The following is an 18,369-nucleotide window of genomic DNA, read 5'->3' as shown; positions in this document are numbered from 1 at the left end:
TTAAGGGGGCCATTCTCAGAAACTACCAACCGAAAAATCTGAAAAAAAATCAGGAGGCTGCCACTATATGGTGCCTGGGCTCCGAAATACCTTCCATGCCGATATCTGTTTAAATAAAGTTAATAATAGTATGTTACTACAATTTTTTGTAATTGGTTAGGAACCCCCCTTAAGTTCATCCTAGTGCCATGAAATTTTGCAGTGATATAGGCTATAATATAGAGCATAATCTTACCAAGTTTGGTGGAAATCGCACTATTACTAACAAAGTTATAATACCTCAAATTTGTTGCTTCTTTGAAAACTGAAGACTATGAATGTCAATATCACCCGAAGGTGGATACTCTTACATAATATATGGATATATTACGTGCTACGTACTAAGAAATACACAAAACCTTTCGTACCTGAAGCGTCCAGTTTCCGGTTTCCCGACTTGTTTTTTTGTGAATAAAACACATAATTCCAATGGAGCCGTAATAGTTATTTTATTCGAAATATTTTCCATCGCTTTCTACACATTTTTCCCATTTTTCTGGTAATTTGTGAATACCATGCCAGTAGAATTTACTGTCTTAGGAGGTGAACCACTTAGTGAGCCATTTCCACAAAGGGTAGGAGTCAAAGCGCTTCTCAGAAAGTGCGTGGCCCAACGAGGCAAAGAGGTGGTAATCAGATGGGGCCAGGTTTGGTGAGTAAGCCACATAGTTAAGCACCTCTCACTTGAGTTTTCCCAGCGTATCGCGAACGACTTTCGACTTATGCGATGGTGCATTGTCGTAGAGCAAAATCACCTTCTTCTGTCTTTCTTGATATTCTGGTCGGTTCTCCGGAATCGCTCGGTTTAAATCTTTCATTTGTTGTTTGTAGCGAACGGCGTCGACACTTTCACTAGGTTTCAGCAGTTCAAAGTAGATCACACGGGTCTGGTCCCACCACACACATACCATGACCTTCCGACCGTAACGATTTGGTCGTGCCGTCGATGCCGATGCTTCACCTGGACTCACCTACGATTTGTTGTGTTTAAGGTTTTCCAAGACAATCCACTTTTCGTCGCCCGTAACAATACGATGGAGAAAAAACTTTTTTTTGTACTGTTGAAGCAGCATTTCACACGTCACTTTTCGGTTCTCCATTTGTCTCTTGGTCAGTTCATGCGGCACCCACTTGCCACACTTCTAAATTTTTCCCATGGCTCGCAGACGTTTAGAAATTGCTGAACTCCCAACGTACCTGCAAGCTGTCATTGCGTGTGCGTGTTGTCTTCATCCAATAATGCCTGTCATTCGGCGTCATCAAAAGATTTTCGCTTACCGGAGCGTGCGGCGTCGTTCAGCTTGAAACCTCCATTTTGAAGGTTTTGTGTAAAACAAAACCTTATTAAAATCGATTCAATGTCTGTCTGTCTGTCTGTCACACGCACTTTTCTCCAAAACGGCTAAACCGATCCGATCGAAATTTGGTGGACAGATGAGAGCTATGAGATCTCACGCATACAGTGAGTGGCATAAATTTAGGTGGAGTTTAAAGGGGGCTCCCCATACATGCAAAGGGGGGATTCAAAATTTGTTTTCACCGGATATAGTTGTGTAGGGTATCAAATGAAAGGTCTCGATTTGCACTTTCCTAAACTGACATTAGTTTTGGCATCAATTGCAAAGTGCGTGAGTAAGGAGTCAAAATGTACGCACTTGAAGTGAGACAGGACTCATTTTCGGAAACTACCTAACCTAAAAATCCGAAAAAAATCAGGGTGGTGCGCCTAGATGAAATCTAGGCCTCAAAATATGTCCCATTCCGATATCTGCTCAATATACTAAATTTCATGGAAATCCGGATATTAACGCCAAAGTTATTGTAGTTCAAACTTAGCAATTTCGCGTGAGTTTACTGCTTCCAAAGCCATGCAAATCAGATGCTGACGTCATAATTACCCGGAATAATTGACATTCGCGTGGAATATTAAAGTCGCATTTATGAAGAATCTATTTATCTGCAGCCCTTTTTAAGGTTTTGTGTAAAACACTTATGTGGAATCTAATCTTCGAGAGATGTCCCATTCCGGTATCTGCTCAAATAAATTTACTAATAGTATATTATCAACTTTTAGAAGTTGACTAAAACACTCCCCTGAAGCTCATCCTAGGTGTACCAAATTTTGCACCGACATAGAGGACAGCCTCGTGCATACACATGCCAAGTTCCATGAAAATCCAACTATTAGTGTCCAAGTTATAGAAGTTCAAACTTATCAATTTCGTGCTAATTAACAGCATCCTAAGCCATACAAATAAGATGCCGACGTCATAATTAACGAGAATAATTGAAATTCGAGTGAAATATTAAAATTCCATTCAAGAAGAATCTAATTCCCCCTAGCTATTTTTAAGGTTTTGTGTAAACACAAAACCGTATTAAAATCGGTTTACTGCTGTCTGTCTGTCCGTCTGTATGTCTGTCTGTCTGTCCGTCACACGCATTTTTCTCGGAGACGGTTATAGTGATTGACACCAAATTTGGTAGGAAGGTGGGAACTGTGAACGCTCACGCATACAGTGAATTACATCCGTTTACGTCGAATTTAAGGGGGGGGGTCCCCACACATGCAAAAGGGGGGTGTAAAATTTTTTTTCATCAAATATAGTCATATGGGGTATCAAATTAAAGGTCTCGATTAGTACTTTTTAAAGCCGATCTTAGGTTTGACATTTGTTGGAAGGGTGGGGAGCGCGGGGGGTTGAAATTGATCACTTCTTTAAGGGGGCCATTCTCAGAAACTACCAAACCGAAAAATCTGAAAAAAATCAGGAGGCTGCCACTATATGGTGCTTGGGCTCCGAAATACCTTCCATGCCGATATCTGTTTAAATAAAGTTAATAATAGTATATTACTACAATTTTTTGTAATTGTTTGGAAATCCCCCTTAAGTTCATCCTAGTACCATGAAATTTTGCAGTGATATAGGCTATGATGAACATGATCTTACCAAGTTTGGCGGAAATCGCACTATTACTAACAAAGTTATAATACCTCAAATTTGTTGCTTTTTGGAAATTGAAGACTATGAACGTCAATATCACCCGAAAGTGGATACTATCACATAATATATGGATATATTACGTGATACGTACTAAGAAATACACAAAACCTTTCGTACCTGAAGCGTCCAGCTTCCGGTTTCCCGGCTTGTTAAATTGTTGAAACCACGTTTCACATGCTCGAAGTGTTAATGCACGATCGCCATAAACTTCGACAAGCGCACAGTGGCTCTCGGACAATTTTTTTTCTTGAATGGACATGAAAAGCAATGCATGGCGCATAAGTTCGAAATTCGGTACGAACGCCGACATTTTTGACGCGCGATAGAAACTTACTGGAGGAACTTTCTGGAGAAACGTCAGCACAGTTTAGACACTCGACAACAACTAAACAAAATGACAGGTATGTGTGAGCAACAGCGACACAAATCATAAAACGCCATCTATAAGAAAAAACTGGAAATTAATGGTATCTAAATATAGTGTAGAATATATGGGCAAAGTGATTTTTTGATGTTCGGGGTCGTTTGGAAATTATGTTTTTAAACACGTAATAAGCCATATGCCAGATTTATGTTGATCGCCGTAATAAAGCTCGTATTTATCGATTCGAATGACGTTCGAATGACTTCACTAAAAGGACAAAAATTGAAGCCAGGGCTGTATATGTATTTCATCAAGGAACTTCAGGTTATGGATTAGGTATGGATTAATGGTCAGTTAAGGTTTTATGAGTAAAAATCGCATTCTACTTTCTAAATGTGTTTTTCTCGAAACCGCATGTTGAAAATCGGCTGCCACCATAGCCCAAAATCTATCCAACGAAATTCTTCGAAATTTTCACTACTTATTCAGAACATATTTCTACGGTCCGCAAACTAGAATAATTGCGATTCATTCAGTAGTTTTTTTTATTCATTGAAGAAGCCATGAAAAAACTTCAAAATTCCCCAAAAAAAGGTTTAACATGGCACCAACAATTTAGTTTTTAATATTTTTGAATAATCCTAGTTTGCGGACTGTAGTTAAGTCTGTATGTTAAAATGCCTCTTACTTTTTTTCTTTAAGATGCGTGGAAGCAGAAAAACACCTTTTTTGGAGATGTATAAATTGCTCTGTATTTCAATAACGAACTATGCGATCGGGCGGGGAAAATTACTATGAATGCTCGAGATATTAATAAATCCATGGTGTATTTGTATCTTTATCCAGTTCTTCAGAAAAAAATTCTAAAAAAAGCTAAAAAAAACGGCCTTCACACGGGATGACCCCCTTGAAAAAACAAATCACACAAACACTGATAGTAATAGATTATGTTACGTTGGGGGATATGATGAACCATCTCTCCAAGTGTTTAGGCCTCATATAGGTGCATTGAGCTATCTATCCCCCAATATGTATGATATATCTATTCACATTTCTTAACTGCGACACCCGCAGTAATTGAGCGTTTGATTTCTCATTGTTTAGATTGAAAAGTTTGGTATTTTTGTTTTAAGTTTAAGGGGCTGAACGACTAAGTATGAAGTGCACGGCCATCTTATCCTCTTAGCAACAAACTCACTACCTAAATTTGCAATCCTTTTGGGTTTTCGTTTCCACCCTCCTAGGTCGCCGTTCACCCTCACCCTCAGATAACTTGCCGTTTACCAACGTGGAGATGAGAATATGTTAGGATTTAATAGTAGGACTGTAGGTGTTGTGGGTCGGTGCGCATTACTCAGGTTCTTTTTGAGGATAGCAATGCCGAATTTGCAAACCCTGGGCCCTTGACTTCTATCTCTTCTGGTTTGGTCGAGAAAGTAAAGAAGAATGGCAGGAATTATGTAGTAAAAAGAAAATTGAGTTGAACCTTAGGGGCTAGTGACCCGTCATATAAGGGGAGGTTCGGGAAGGATACACTCAGGTCGGTCAATATTTTAACTAATAGTAGTTTTCAAACTTGTTTTTGCAAGATGGCATAAATAAATAAAGAAATCAGTAAGCTTTTACCATTGTCTTTACATTCTCCAAGGCCATGTTTCCTCGCCACATGCGTGGACAAGGTAATGTTGTCACCACCGGTGACATTGAAATGTTTACGTTCCAAAAAGTTATCTTTATCCGTGTACGATAGTCGGTTCTAGCCAATAAGTCCTTTGTTTCCTTTGCATTCAATTGCATGTTGCAGGCAGATAGACGGTCTATCTGATAGACAAAGAATGGAATCATAAAATAAGATTTTCTCAGCCATGATTACTTCAGATTTTCATCTAAATACTTCACATCTGTGTTCCAATGATCTTATAATCTGGATAAAATCGACGCTTATCTTTTTATCTCTTATTTTACGCAATAGAAAAAACACAATCTTAGTGAATTGAGCAAATATTTTACTGTTTATGAACCAACGGTTATCACTTATCTTCAACTTATAAATCAGCAAGTGCAAACGAAAAGTAAATGAAGGGATAACTATGAGAAAGATCTTATTTTGCGACCAGTACTTACGACACTTTCGAGCCGTTCGCACAGCAATGTGAAAATAATTCTGGTTACCATTTTATGTAAAAGCCCGCCTAACGCCTTAATTAAATTCACTTCGACGACCTTCTATCATTTGAATCAAGTTAAACTATAAAAACATGGCAGAAACGCAGCAGAATAATGAGGTCAATGTGAAAATTGGAATTATCAAAAAATTGTGGCAACTTCGAAAGCACCTCCTTCTCGAACCATTGCTTGTGTGTGCGATTTTACCACTTGGAATGTTGAGTGTAACGAATCTCAATTTTAATTTGGATAAAGTGAGTGAGTTTATAAAAATGTGCCTGAGTGTATATTTGAAAAATAATAAATCCAAGGAGTGTAATGTGAAAATTTGTTAATAATTTTAAATATTCTAGGCGTGTCGGGTTAACTTAGGATATGATACTGCCATTTGTGAAAGTATGCTTGAAAAGCAGTTGAATAATATTAATTGCAATGGCATCGAGTTTGGGAATACGCCCGATGCGTTGCAGGCATACAAAACCAATGAAGACGGTGTTTTGATCCTGGATCTCAACTATACAGTTTGCAAAGCTGAAATGGAAAGCCAAAAAGAAGTTACAAATATCAATGCCATTCGAGAACCAATTGGTAAGGACATTTATATGTTTTTCGAAATCCAGTACGATTTCGTCCAGAGCTGAGAAGTTGAACATTTTATGCAGAAAGGACGTTTGTATACCGTAAGCGTAGGAGGCACTCACTCCTTAATTAGTTCAGTTCGTCACCAACTGGACGCAGACTTAGGTCCTTGAATTCTCGAAAATAAATTCGGTCAACTTAGACTCGGATCAAGTAGTTTCGTTCTCTTTATAATTCACCACCATGTCATATTTGCAAACAAAACAAGTCGGGAAACTGGAAGCTGGACGCTTTAGGTACGAAAGGTTTTGTGTATTTCTAAGTACGTAACACGTAATATATGCATATATTATGTGAGAATATCCACTTTCGGATGATATTGACATTCATAGTCTTGAATTTGCAAGGAAGCGACAACTTTGATGTATTGTAACTTAGTTAGTAATAGTGCAATTTCCACCAAACTCGGTGAGATCATGCTGTATGTTATACCCTATACTACTGCATGGTGCTAACATGAACTTAAGGGGAGTTTTCCAGCCAATTACTAAAAATTCTAGTAATATACTATTATTAACTTTATTTGTACAGATATCAGTATAGAAGGTATTTCGGAGCCCAGACACCATTTAGTGGCAGCCTCCTGATTTTTTCAGATTTTTCGGTTTGGTAGTTTCTAAGAATGGCCCCCTTAAAGGAATGACCACTTTCAACCCCGCTTACCCCCCACCTTTCCAACAAATGTCAAAACTAAGACCGGGTTCGAAAAGTACTAATCGAGACCTTTGATTGGATACCACACGCGTATATCTACTGAAAAAAAATCTTACACCGCCTTTTGCATGTAGGGGGACCCCCCCCCCTTAAATTCAACGTAAAAGGATGTAACTCACTGTATGCGTGAGCGTTCATAGTTCCCACCTTTCTACCAAATTTGTAGGCATGTCGTGTTCTACGAATTATATGAAAGAGCATTCAATAACTGCGAGCCGCTACGGTCACGCTGCTCCCAGGGCAGAGGTGGGGCAGCGTCTGACGATTTACCTCTGCCCTGGCAAGAAACCGTAAAGCCGTCGTCGCTTGACTTTTTTTAAAAGTTTGGGTGCAAGCCCTAAGCGAGGGGTCCGCAGACCAGGAAAGAGGGAGTAAGTTGCTCCCCATTTGGTCCGGTCCAGCATTAAGTTGATGCGGACTTAGGACCCCATCATTCTCAAAACGAATATATCATCACTTCTAAGCCTGCGATCAAATACTTGGGAGTGATGATAGATGGGAAGCTTAGCTATAAGGCACACGTGCAGTATGTCTATGACAAAGCATCCACTGCGAGTGTGGCCCTGGCAAGAATGACGCCGAACGTGGGAGGGCCACGGCATGCTTCCCGGTTGCTTATAGCTAGGGTAGTGAGTTCGATCCTGCTCTATGCAGCTCCAGTTTGGGGGAAGGCATTGCGGGTTACATTTAACGGTAACAAACTGAGTTCAGTCTACAGAAGAACAGCCCTAAGAGTGTGCTCGGCATTCACGACTGTCTCAGATGATGCAGCATTCGGCATTTCTGGAATGATGCCCATTGACATCTTGGGAGATGAGATGACGAATATATATAATGCGAAGTCTATCTCTCCTTTATCGCAGACGAAGAACGCCGAAAGGGAGATATCGCTAAATAGATGGCAAAAGCGTTGGGAACGTTCGGGAAAGGGTCGGTGGACACACAGGCTCATTCCTGCCATCAAGAAGTGGTTGGAGAGACGGCAAGGTGAGATTAATTATAATCTTTCTCAGTTTCTCACGGGGCATGGAGGATATCGCCAGTACCTGTTCAGGTTTAAACTGGATACCTCACCCGACTGTCCAAACTGCGATGGAGTCCCAGAGGACCCAGAGCATGTATTCTTCCACTGTCCAAGGTTTGTGGAGGAAAGGAAGAACCTAGAGGAGACTCTAGGAGAGGTGCTTGTACCAGAGAATCTGGTGCGAAGAATGCTAACATACGATCAACTTCATGGTCATATCTATCCAGAGCAAACTGCGAAAGGCAGAGGAGATCAGAAAAACGCAGTTACGTACGCCACGTAGAGATGAAAGGGGACGAAGCTAAAATGAGTTGACTCCGCCCTGTGATGTAATACCATACGGTGGTTCCACGGGGCTTGGAGGCTTGTTTACACAAAACCTTAAAAAGAAGCAAATGATCCTCCCAGGCCGAAGATAAGGAAACGTCTATTGAGTTGCCATTGCACTAAATCGTGGTCAATTTTTAAAACTTTTGTCACATCACTACATTTTTAGTTGAAAGTAAATTAGTTTTCTAGAACACCTTAAAAATGAAATGAAAATAATTAAGCAGAATGGGGGAACAAGTCTCGACCCGACGAGCTGCTTGTATCATTTCTTTAAATGCGTTAATTACGACTTCATCTTTTCTATGAACCGTAATTTTTCGGCGGAATCTCTTCGCTGATGATAACCACTTGAATAAGATAATTTCTAATTGAGCCCTTTGCATTATCCCGTGAATGCGGAATGCGCTCAATTTCCAGATAACCAGCTGCCATCCGAACCTCTATGAAATAATGTTTATGCCGCCTGCTAGCCATTTGTGCTCCATACTCAAGGGTTTCGGTTTCTAAGATTTTGTTCCAAACATTATCTTTACCGACTATAAACATGTGGGACATCAAATGAAAGGTCTCGAATAGTACCTTCAAAACTGATATTAGTTTTGATAATGGTTGCAGAGGGAAGGAATGCGGTGGTGGAAAAGGGCTCAGTAACTTCAAAGACTCATTCTCAGAAACTACTCAACTTAAACTGAGGTTTGGTGGAAATCCTACAATTATCAACAAAGTTATGGTAGGTCGAAGTTCCATCTTCCGCGTCAAATTACTCCTCCCTAAGAGGTGAAATATTGGTATCACTTTAAGTTGAATATCGGAATTATTCAAAATAGTATATATACTACCAGTTATATTTAAATGGAACTATCGTGTACCCAAATATTCTCACATAAAAGATCAACAAAACTTTCCATACCTGAAGCACGAGTTTCCGGTTTCCGACTTCTTTTTGTACGCTACCTACATTGTAAACCGCGTGCTACTGGATTTTAATATGATTATATTATCAGTGTTCAGACTGTGCGCAGTGAGTTACATCCTTTTACGTTGAATTTAAGGGGGACACACATACATGTAAAAGGGGTATGTAAATTTTTTTTCACCAAATATAGTCATGTTTTGACATTTCTTGGTAAGGTGGGGAGTGCGCGGGGTTGAAAGTGATCATTTCTTTAACGAGCCCATTCTCAGAAATTACCCAACTCAAAAATCTGAAAAGAATCAGGAGGCTGCCACCGATATAATTTCAAATAAAGTTAATAATACTATAATATAATTTTATGTAATTGGCTACACAACCCCCCTTAAAGTCATCCTATTACCACGAAATTTGTAGGGCATGATTCTACCAGTTTGGTGGAAATCGCCCTATTACTAATAAAGTTATAATAGGTCAAAGTTGTCGTTTCCTTGCAAATTCAAGACTATAAAAGTCAATATCACCCGAGAGTAGATACTCTCACATAATATATGCATATATTACGTGCTACGTACTAATGGGGCAAATGCACACGCAAATGTCTTTATATTAGAAATACTCAAAACCTTTCATACCTGAACCGTCCAGCTTCCGGTTTCCCGACTTGTTAAAATATCAGTTATAGTCTATTTTTTCCTGAGATTTTCTGCTCTAAAATGGTTGAACATTGAGTTCAAATGAAGCGAATGAGGCGAATTTGGAGGCCAAATATTATTGCTCGACAATTTAGGAAACAATTCTTCGCACGCTGTAAATGTTTAAGCCATCGAATGCTCAGAAACCCAATCTTGCTTATGTACAAATTCTTGCATAAAACATTGTTGAACATTGAAGGCTTTGTTTTGACAATAAAAATCAGTGGCGGTTTTCAATGTAGCAAATTCCAGCTCTGACGATTACTGAAGCCGAAAACTTTTGCTGCAGTCGATTTCCTTTGACCTTTTTTCGAAAGTTGTCAACGATTTTGACAATTGTCAAGTCGTTCCACTACAAATATTTTCTCATCAGTAATTAGAATGTTATCAAAGCGGCCATCAGCAATCAAGTAACTAGTTTTTCTACATTTTCCTTTTAATTTTTATTTCATTTAATCAGTTAACAAATTCGATTTATTTTATAAGAATGAAGTCCCAACTAGTTACTAACAATATTTCTAATGTTTTTCTCATTATCATCCATTTCTTTCGTTACTTTTTTCAATGATTATTCCGGATTTTTACGAATTCAACATCGCATTTTGTTGAGACTTTTGTGAGTTGCTACAGTCTCCTCAAGGCATTTCAAAACGTTATAAATAATGTTCATATATATTTGCATAATCACGGATTTTTTCATTCCGATTTAATACAATTCGGCAATGGTAAAGTGTCTATTTTAACGAACCATAATAAAGTCGTAATAATAGACAACAAATACTAAGACACTAGATTTGAATCTTACAATGAATTAAAAAATATATTTTTTTGAGAATGGGGTCCTAAGTCCGCATCAACTTAATGCTGGACCGGACTAAATGGAGAGCAACTTACTCCCTCTTTTTTTAGTTCATGTCAGGCGATGACGGCTTTACGGTTTCTTACCAGTCATGGCGTGTTCTGCGGATTATATAAAGGTGCACTCAACATCTGCGAGCCGCTTCGGTCACGCTGCTCCCAGGGCAGAGTTGAGGCAGCGTCTGACGATTTGCCTCTGCCCTGGTAAGAAACCGTAAAACCGTCATCGCCTGACATTTTTCTAAAAAATATAGTTATTTGATATATAAATCAGAACTTAGTACTATAATTTAAAATAAAAAAAAACGTAAAAACTTTTCCCACATCCAGGAGATGTGAACCTTTCCGAACAATCTTCAGGATTTCTGATTTTGTCCATAGATATCATGCTTGCACGCTAGCTAGCAGTCCAATCTTGGTAGCAGAGTTACGTTTATATACTGTCCCTGGAAATCTGCCAATAATTATTACGACTAGATCTTCCGCAAATGGCTACCCAAGGCCTTTTTGTGCTTCAAGAGATATAACAAAACCTCCCCCACCAGGAACCATAAAAAGGTGAAGAAACCACCACCTTGTTGGCAACCCTTAAGTTATTTTGTCTCAAACGACTTCCGTGCGACCATGAAATGAATCCAACTGATTAATAGTTGATCAAAAAAAATCATAATGTTGTCCTTATATGGCATCTAGACTCCCATACCAAAGCCTGTTTAAATAATTACTAATAAGTAGAATCTCGATATTTCGTATACCGATTACTCATACTTCCAGTGAATTCGTACAAATTTGCCGATTAAATCCTAATAAGTTCTTAAAAAACAATGCGTTCAGACCCCTCTTTAATTCATATTATTTTCATGCTCGAAATCACTTAAAAGGTCTTATAATTCATATCTCCAGCTAAAAACTACGTTAATTCGCACTGTTTTGAAGAAGGAAGAGAAGGCGAAGTGCGAGATAAATGTTTCCTTGGAAATCATGCAATTCCTACAGAATCAACGGGGAATTTTATTGACCTGGTTAGATTTGCTTTCTTTCCTACAATTCAGTCTTGTTTTCGTTATAGTTGTCATGCCTTCAAAAAAGTCAACCTTTATATTAAGGAGAGACAACAAATCATAAAGGTCCCTCGATAATTTCTACCCAACCGTCAGCGTTTTGACGATACCCCCATTTAATAGCCGCTAAAGATTCTTCCGTCTCTGTGAGGGTGGAATTCGTTCTTCCGGGTAATATAACCCACCGAACTCTCTCTGTTAAACAATGCAGTCTGTCTAAAATTCTATGCCCATTCTTACATCCTCTTAACACCCTTGGTGATGTTTGAAATGTCCATTCTCCTTTAATAATAATAATCGTGGGCACAACAATCCAACTGGATCAGAGCCTTGAAGTGTGTTAGAACACTTCATTCAAGATCGTAACGGTACACTACAGGATTACAAGATTATAGTACCCTGTAGGAGGCAATGTAATCAGCATTGCGTTCGTCCGAGATCATTACCCTGATTTGACTCAGATACACATTCACAGCTGTGTCGACCGGCATCTGACATCCAGTCGCGATAACAAATCCCCCTGCCACCAGTGAGATTTGAACCGCGAACTTCTGCTACGACAGCCCAGCACTCTAACCATCCGAATACACAGTAAGAAATGCTGTCTTCAAACGTTAAACGGGACGAGAAAAGGACTGTATAAACATGGTCTTGAGCAAATATACAGGGATCTTTATACTTAAGCGGCGCACTATAGGGAAAAGCACTTGAGCTATCCGGACACAATACACAATTATTATCTTTATTTTAGCAGATATCAGTATGGAGGATGTTTTGAAGCCTAGTTGTCATATAGAGGCATCACCATGATTTTTTATAGAATGGCCGCTTAACTTAAGTGACCCCTTTGTGACCTCCTCACACCCGCATTTTGTAATTGGCTTTAAAAGTAAGACGTGGTTTAGAAAATACATAATAATCCAGACTTTACATTTGAATATTTTAATTTTGAATATTTTAACATAGTGCAGAGAATTGCCCGCTTTTCTTCATAAAAGAGTTAGAAGAGGCAATCCTCTCTACGAAAAGGATCCAATGATATCTCGGCAGAGGAATACACACTGGTGTTCCACCGTCGGTCAGATCAATTGCTCAGCGTATTCAATGCATTTTTTTTCCAGCTGGAAGCTGGCGAGACTTACGCTGATCAGCAAAGCAAAAGGGGACCCTAAACTGCTGTCTGCATACCGACCATTTTGTATGTCTGGCGGGGCCGGCAAAGTGACGAGTCGCGCACCTTCCAAAGATGACAGAACTACCTTCACGTGCCGAGCTATTTCTTACGAATATTGAAGGATTATCTGAGAAACCGCTCCCTCCTCTACGAAATGCCGGAGGACCAGAGCAGAATAAAGATCACGTCGAAATAGCATAGGGGTTGATTCTAGGGCCGGACCTTTTGGAACGTTTCTCACAATAGTCTGCTAAGAATCGATATGCCACAAGAATCGCGCTCAGTCGGTTATGCTGATGATTTTGCGCACTTATTCCTGATGTACTGTTGAATATGGGCAAAGCAGACTTGGCATATTATGCGTCGTGTAACCGAATGGATGACTACTCATAGTTTCAACCTTGCACTGAAAAACAGCAACTAAAAAGAGGATCCCGGTTCTGCATTCCATATCGATCGGCAAATCAATAATCGAGTCCAAATCAACATTAAGTGCCTTAGATTGAAGCTCGATTCAAAGATTAACTTTTTCGAGCAAATTTAAGTGGCAGCGAATAAGGTTTCAGCTGGAGTTTCGGCCTTAATTGGATTAACAGCAAACATTGAGCGCCGTGTATCTCGCAGGCGATGTCTGCTAATGAGTGCAACACAGTCTGTTCTTCTCTACGGCCCGGCGGTAAGGTAGGAAAATGTATTGTAAGCGCCTTGAACAAGTACAGAGACGGAGAGCGTTGCATTGCCGCTCTTCCTAAGGAACGTAGAGCCATGTACAAGTGCAAGGGAGAAGACTCAAGAGAGGTGGTTGCTGATGAAGATCGGCAATGTACACTAGATGAGTGGCAACTCGCTTGGCAAAACGAGTCAGGTAATCAAGTAGCACTTAGGTGCGCGGCTGAATCGAAGGCATGCTGAGACTGACTATTTTCCAATCTTACCTGCATTTGGTTATGAAGGTATGATTTCCTGGCTGAGTATTTTGAAAGGCATGGGACTCGTCAACAACTTTGTTCAACCAGAAGGGAGCCCACTCCAGATAACATTACCAGAAAGATACTGAGGAATGGTGACAGATGGAGCCGCGTTGGGCATTTCGTTCGGCTTTTTTTTATTTTGAAGAAGATATAGTACCAGCGGTGAAGAGGTTCCTTGAACTAATGGTTCCCTTCCTCCTCTCCACTCCCGTTGAAGGAAGGAATTCCCTGACTTGAAGTCTCCCTTAAGCAGGAAACCGGGAGGACTAACCTGAAGTAGAAGAACAAAAAGGTTCCACGCTAGTTATCTGACGAGGGTATTCACCTACAACAGTACCAATCAACTTTATTCACTAAACTAAATGAAGAGGGTTTTGGAGCCGGAGTCTACCTCTCGAATAAATACGAGGAGTGGGCTTTTCCTTTGGGACATTATGCAACGGTTTTTCAAGCCGAAGTTTATGCGATCCTAAGGGCGGCAAACTGGGTGATTGACGAGCGGTTGAAAGGCAGCCGCATCGCAATCTGCTGTGATAGCTGCATTGAAGGCGTTGAGTAGTCCTTTGATCACCTGGAAAATCGTTCAGGAATGCAAAAACCGTTTGAACTCTATCTCTAGATTCAATACGGCCGTACAACTGGTACGGGTACCTGGTCACTGTGGCGTAGACTAAAATGAAATCTCGGACGCTTTAGCGAAAGGGGAGTCAATCTCCCCTATGCCGGGACGGGAGCCAGTAATTGAAGTATCAGTAGCATTGGCTACTGAATCAAGTCTGTCTTAAAAAACTGGGAACAAGGTTCCCATAATGACAGGTGGCAGAGCCTAAATGCTGCTCGACACACCAAACTTTTCCTGTCAGAACCGAACATACGTACCGCCACGTTTATCCTGCCAAAAAGTAGGATGACTTGCAGGTGTATTGTGGGCCTTCTGACAGGCCATAATTCACTAGCTGGGGATATATTCAGAATAGAAATTACTCAAGATGATACGTGTCCCTACTGTAATGAGGAAGCGAAATCCACGGAGCATTTCCTATGTGAAAGCTCCGCCTATGGACGCATCAGGCATCACATCTTTGGTGCCGATGTTCTCCAATTACGACGGGTAGCATCACATCCACTAACGGAAATCCTGCGATACGTTAACGAATACGGAATATTCCGTTAGGCGGGGTGGCGAGTACAATGGGCCAACACGGCCTAAGTGCTCAGAAGCTGTAGCTTCTCCCCCACCATACACACACACAGACACACAAACTAAATGTTTCTTTGCCCGAAGAAACATATTTCATAACAAGGACGCAGTCGTGGCATCGTTTTTCGACAATTAACTAACTAAACTTTCCGATATTATAAAATTCAACTCCATTTTATACCCGAACGCCAACATATGTATACTATATGGTTTTCGCCTGTACGAGTATTTCATAAAAGGCCATTACATTTACTTAAAATTAAAGTATTAAGGCAATTCTAGGTCCGGCGGGCACCATCTTCGCCTCCGAATAGATGAGGGAAAAGAGTCTTCCACTGTACGGTATTTGGAGGATGATTTTTAGGTAGGGTGGTGAAAATGTATTTTTTACACACCAAGTGCCAGACTCCAGTCTCAGACAGACTCAGCTACCATGCCTGCGGCGTTGCGAATCTATTGAAAGAAGCTCATCTATCGTCGTATCTATCACCCTGCCAAGGTATTCCACCGCTGGCTTCGACAAGACCATGCTTTCACCAACCTAAACAGGGAGTACTGTGGGAACCTTCTCCTTGCTCAGGACAACGACTTCGGTTCTTTACAGAGGTAGGGGAATCCATGTTCAGTCATCTATCTGCTTACTCGCCGCATCAACACTCCCCGTGTGTGAGGAGCTTGCTCAACCGTAAGTGCCGTAACATCGTCCGTCAGTTCGACCAAATGCGATTCATCAGGCATATCGAGTCATAGAAAATTGTCGTGTAAGACGTTTCAAAGGTCCGAGCCAAAGACAGATCCCTAAGTTGCTCCCAATTCGACCTTCATACTGCCCTGTTTCTTAGGATTAGCATATGGAAAACGTTCGCCGTTAGTAGAACTCCAAGCTGTGTGGCCTGTGGCCTAGCACAATCTAGAACGAACAACTAAAGATCTACGTCGGCGTACGAGCCAGATACCTGTGGACGTGCTGATGAGAAGGTGGAAGTGGCAAGTGCAGAACGGCAGAGGCTTCTCAAAAAAGACAGGAGGCAGTCGAAACATAATTCTTTGAACCGGCAATGGTGCGTGTGGCTGATATCCCTAATTAGAGGATAACGGCAACTATACAGATTAGTTCCCTAAGACGAAGTTTTAATGTACTTTTAAATTTTTTTCCGAGTTCTCAAAATACGGACTCGTTACAAAGAATTGTATTTTTTAATAATACACTATCGAATCGTTTCTAAATGATAGGTAGATAAAAGTTTAGAAGTAACTGATAATAATAATCGTTCACCAGACAAAGGATAATTCGTTATTATTTAAATATAAACTTCACAAAAATCTTACGTTGGCTGCTTCTCCTTAGCAGACCATGCGATGATTCATTTTTATATATTTGTATGTATATTTATACAGAGATGATTCGATTATATTAAGAGGAGTTTCTAGGAATCGCCATTGTCTATGTAAATATGTATATAATGATGACTACCTCAGCTTTCTTGAAAACTTTTATTATAATTGTGCTCAAAATACAATTACTTTATTATCTTATTTACCAAATTTTCACATAAGATTTATCAAAAACCTCTGACAGATGGGTGTAAATTATTCGCGTGTAGCAGGCAAATTCATGTGACGGTGTTTTCACAAATAGATGTAGGAATTTAATTATTGGAAAAACAAACTGTAGTTGTAATATAGTTTTATGGTATACAAGAAAAGATATAATCAAAAATATGTTGGGTCGCGCATGAAAATAGAACATACCCAAATACCGGAAGTGTACACTACTATGAAATATTTCTGCCTTCAGGACGAAAGGTGAATATTATTCAACAAACATATCGGAGATCATAATTCAAAATACTCCAATCTTATTTGTAAGTTATTTCAAATGGCGCCCAACGTGGGACCCAACATTTCCTAGTATTATGGCCCATTTGGTTTTAATAAGTGAATTAGTGAAAGATAACCTATTCCGGCTCACAAACTCGTTTTAGGGTGTCAGTTAGAGATACAATAAGTTTCTAACTTTGGCTAGATGTCACGTCCATCCCACCTTATAGAGTAGAGTTCCCTATTCCTTGCTTGGCACTATACCTTAGAGGTTGTCGTTTCTTCTGTTTGGTTTTGAGGTTCAGCGTGTCGTAGGTGATTCCCTTCCAGAAGGCTCTGAAAATACGAGTCTTCTCGGCTATAAACAGGATGGTATTACCGTCCGAGCTTCTGAGGAGTATCTTTCTCTACCTTAGTGAAAGACCGCAATTCCTTCTTTTATTGAGTTGAAAGTATAATCTTTATTAGTCTCCGTCGGGATGAATCGACGAGTGATATGGAATACGGAGGCAGGTCCTCAATATTTCATCCTCCCTTTGTTCTCCAACATCAAATGAAGAAGATTCAATTTTTGCGATTCCTTTTGTTTTAATTGAGTTACTTAATACGCTGCAACGTGGAGCAACTCGATTGATGTTTCTCCGTCTGATAATGTACGGTGTGTGGGAGCTCTCCTGCACATATGTATATATGTCGTAGATAAGTTCTATATATTAGAGTTGAATATTTAGTATGACAGGATTAATCAAACTCGTTTATTCGAATTATTTACGTCACCTCCTTCTTTTATTATTTACTTTTTCTTTGATTTAGTTCCTTCGTTTCATTAAATCGTGTTTTTATGAAACAAAATCCTATTTGAATAGACTCAATGTCTGTCGGTTCGTCTGTCTGTTGGTCACACCCGATTTACTCGAAAACGGCTGAACCGATTATCACTAAACTGAAAACATGGGCCTCCTCATATATGCGAAAGGAGAGTGTACATATTTTTCCATAGAATATAGTCATGTGGGATATCAAATGAAAGGGCTCAATTAGTGCTTGTCGAAACTGATCTTATTATCTTATATCTTATGATATTAAGTGGAACGTAGGGGAGTGAGGTCTCAAAATGCATGCTCCAAAAAGTGAAACAGGTCTCGTTCTCAGAAACTACCCAACCGAAAAATTTGAAAAAATTGACAATGGTGCATCTATATGAAACGTAGGCCTCAAAATACATTCCATTCCGATACCTGTATAAATAAAGCTAATAATGTTATATTGCCATATTTTAGAAATTTAGCCGAAAGTCCTACTTGAGGTCATCCTAGAAGTACAAAATTATAATAGCTATATAGGGGATAATATAGGGCACAATTCTGGAAAGTTTCAACGAAACGTAGCTATTA

General features: G+C 39.8%; 1 protein-coding gene across 1 annotated transcript in view; it reads left to right on the top strand.

Moving 5' to 3' along the window:
* Positions 1-5,532: 5,532 nt before the first annotated feature.
* LOC119646991 overlaps positions 5,533-18,369 on the top strand; it is a 32,919-nt gene continuing 20,082 nt past the window's right edge. The window contains exons 1-2 of the mRNA XM_038047706.1: positions 5,533-5,828; positions 5,928-6,162. Of these exons, the coding sequence (XP_037903634.1) occupies positions 5,667-5,828; positions 5,928-6,162 (397 nt within the window). The 5' untranslated portion in view covers positions 5,533-5,666. The remainder of the gene's footprint in view (positions 5,829-5,927; positions 6,163-18,369) is intronic.

This window comes from Hermetia illucens, chromosome 1 (genome assembly GCF_905115235.1).
Source record: "Hermetia illucens chromosome 1, iHerIll2.2.curated.20191125, whole genome shotgun sequence".
Lineage (NCBI taxonomy): Eukaryota > Metazoa > Arthropoda > Insecta > Diptera > Stratiomyidae > Hermetia > Hermetia illucens.
Note: the sequence above shows the minus strand (reverse complement) of the source record. Positions and strands in the feature narration are given on the sequence as shown.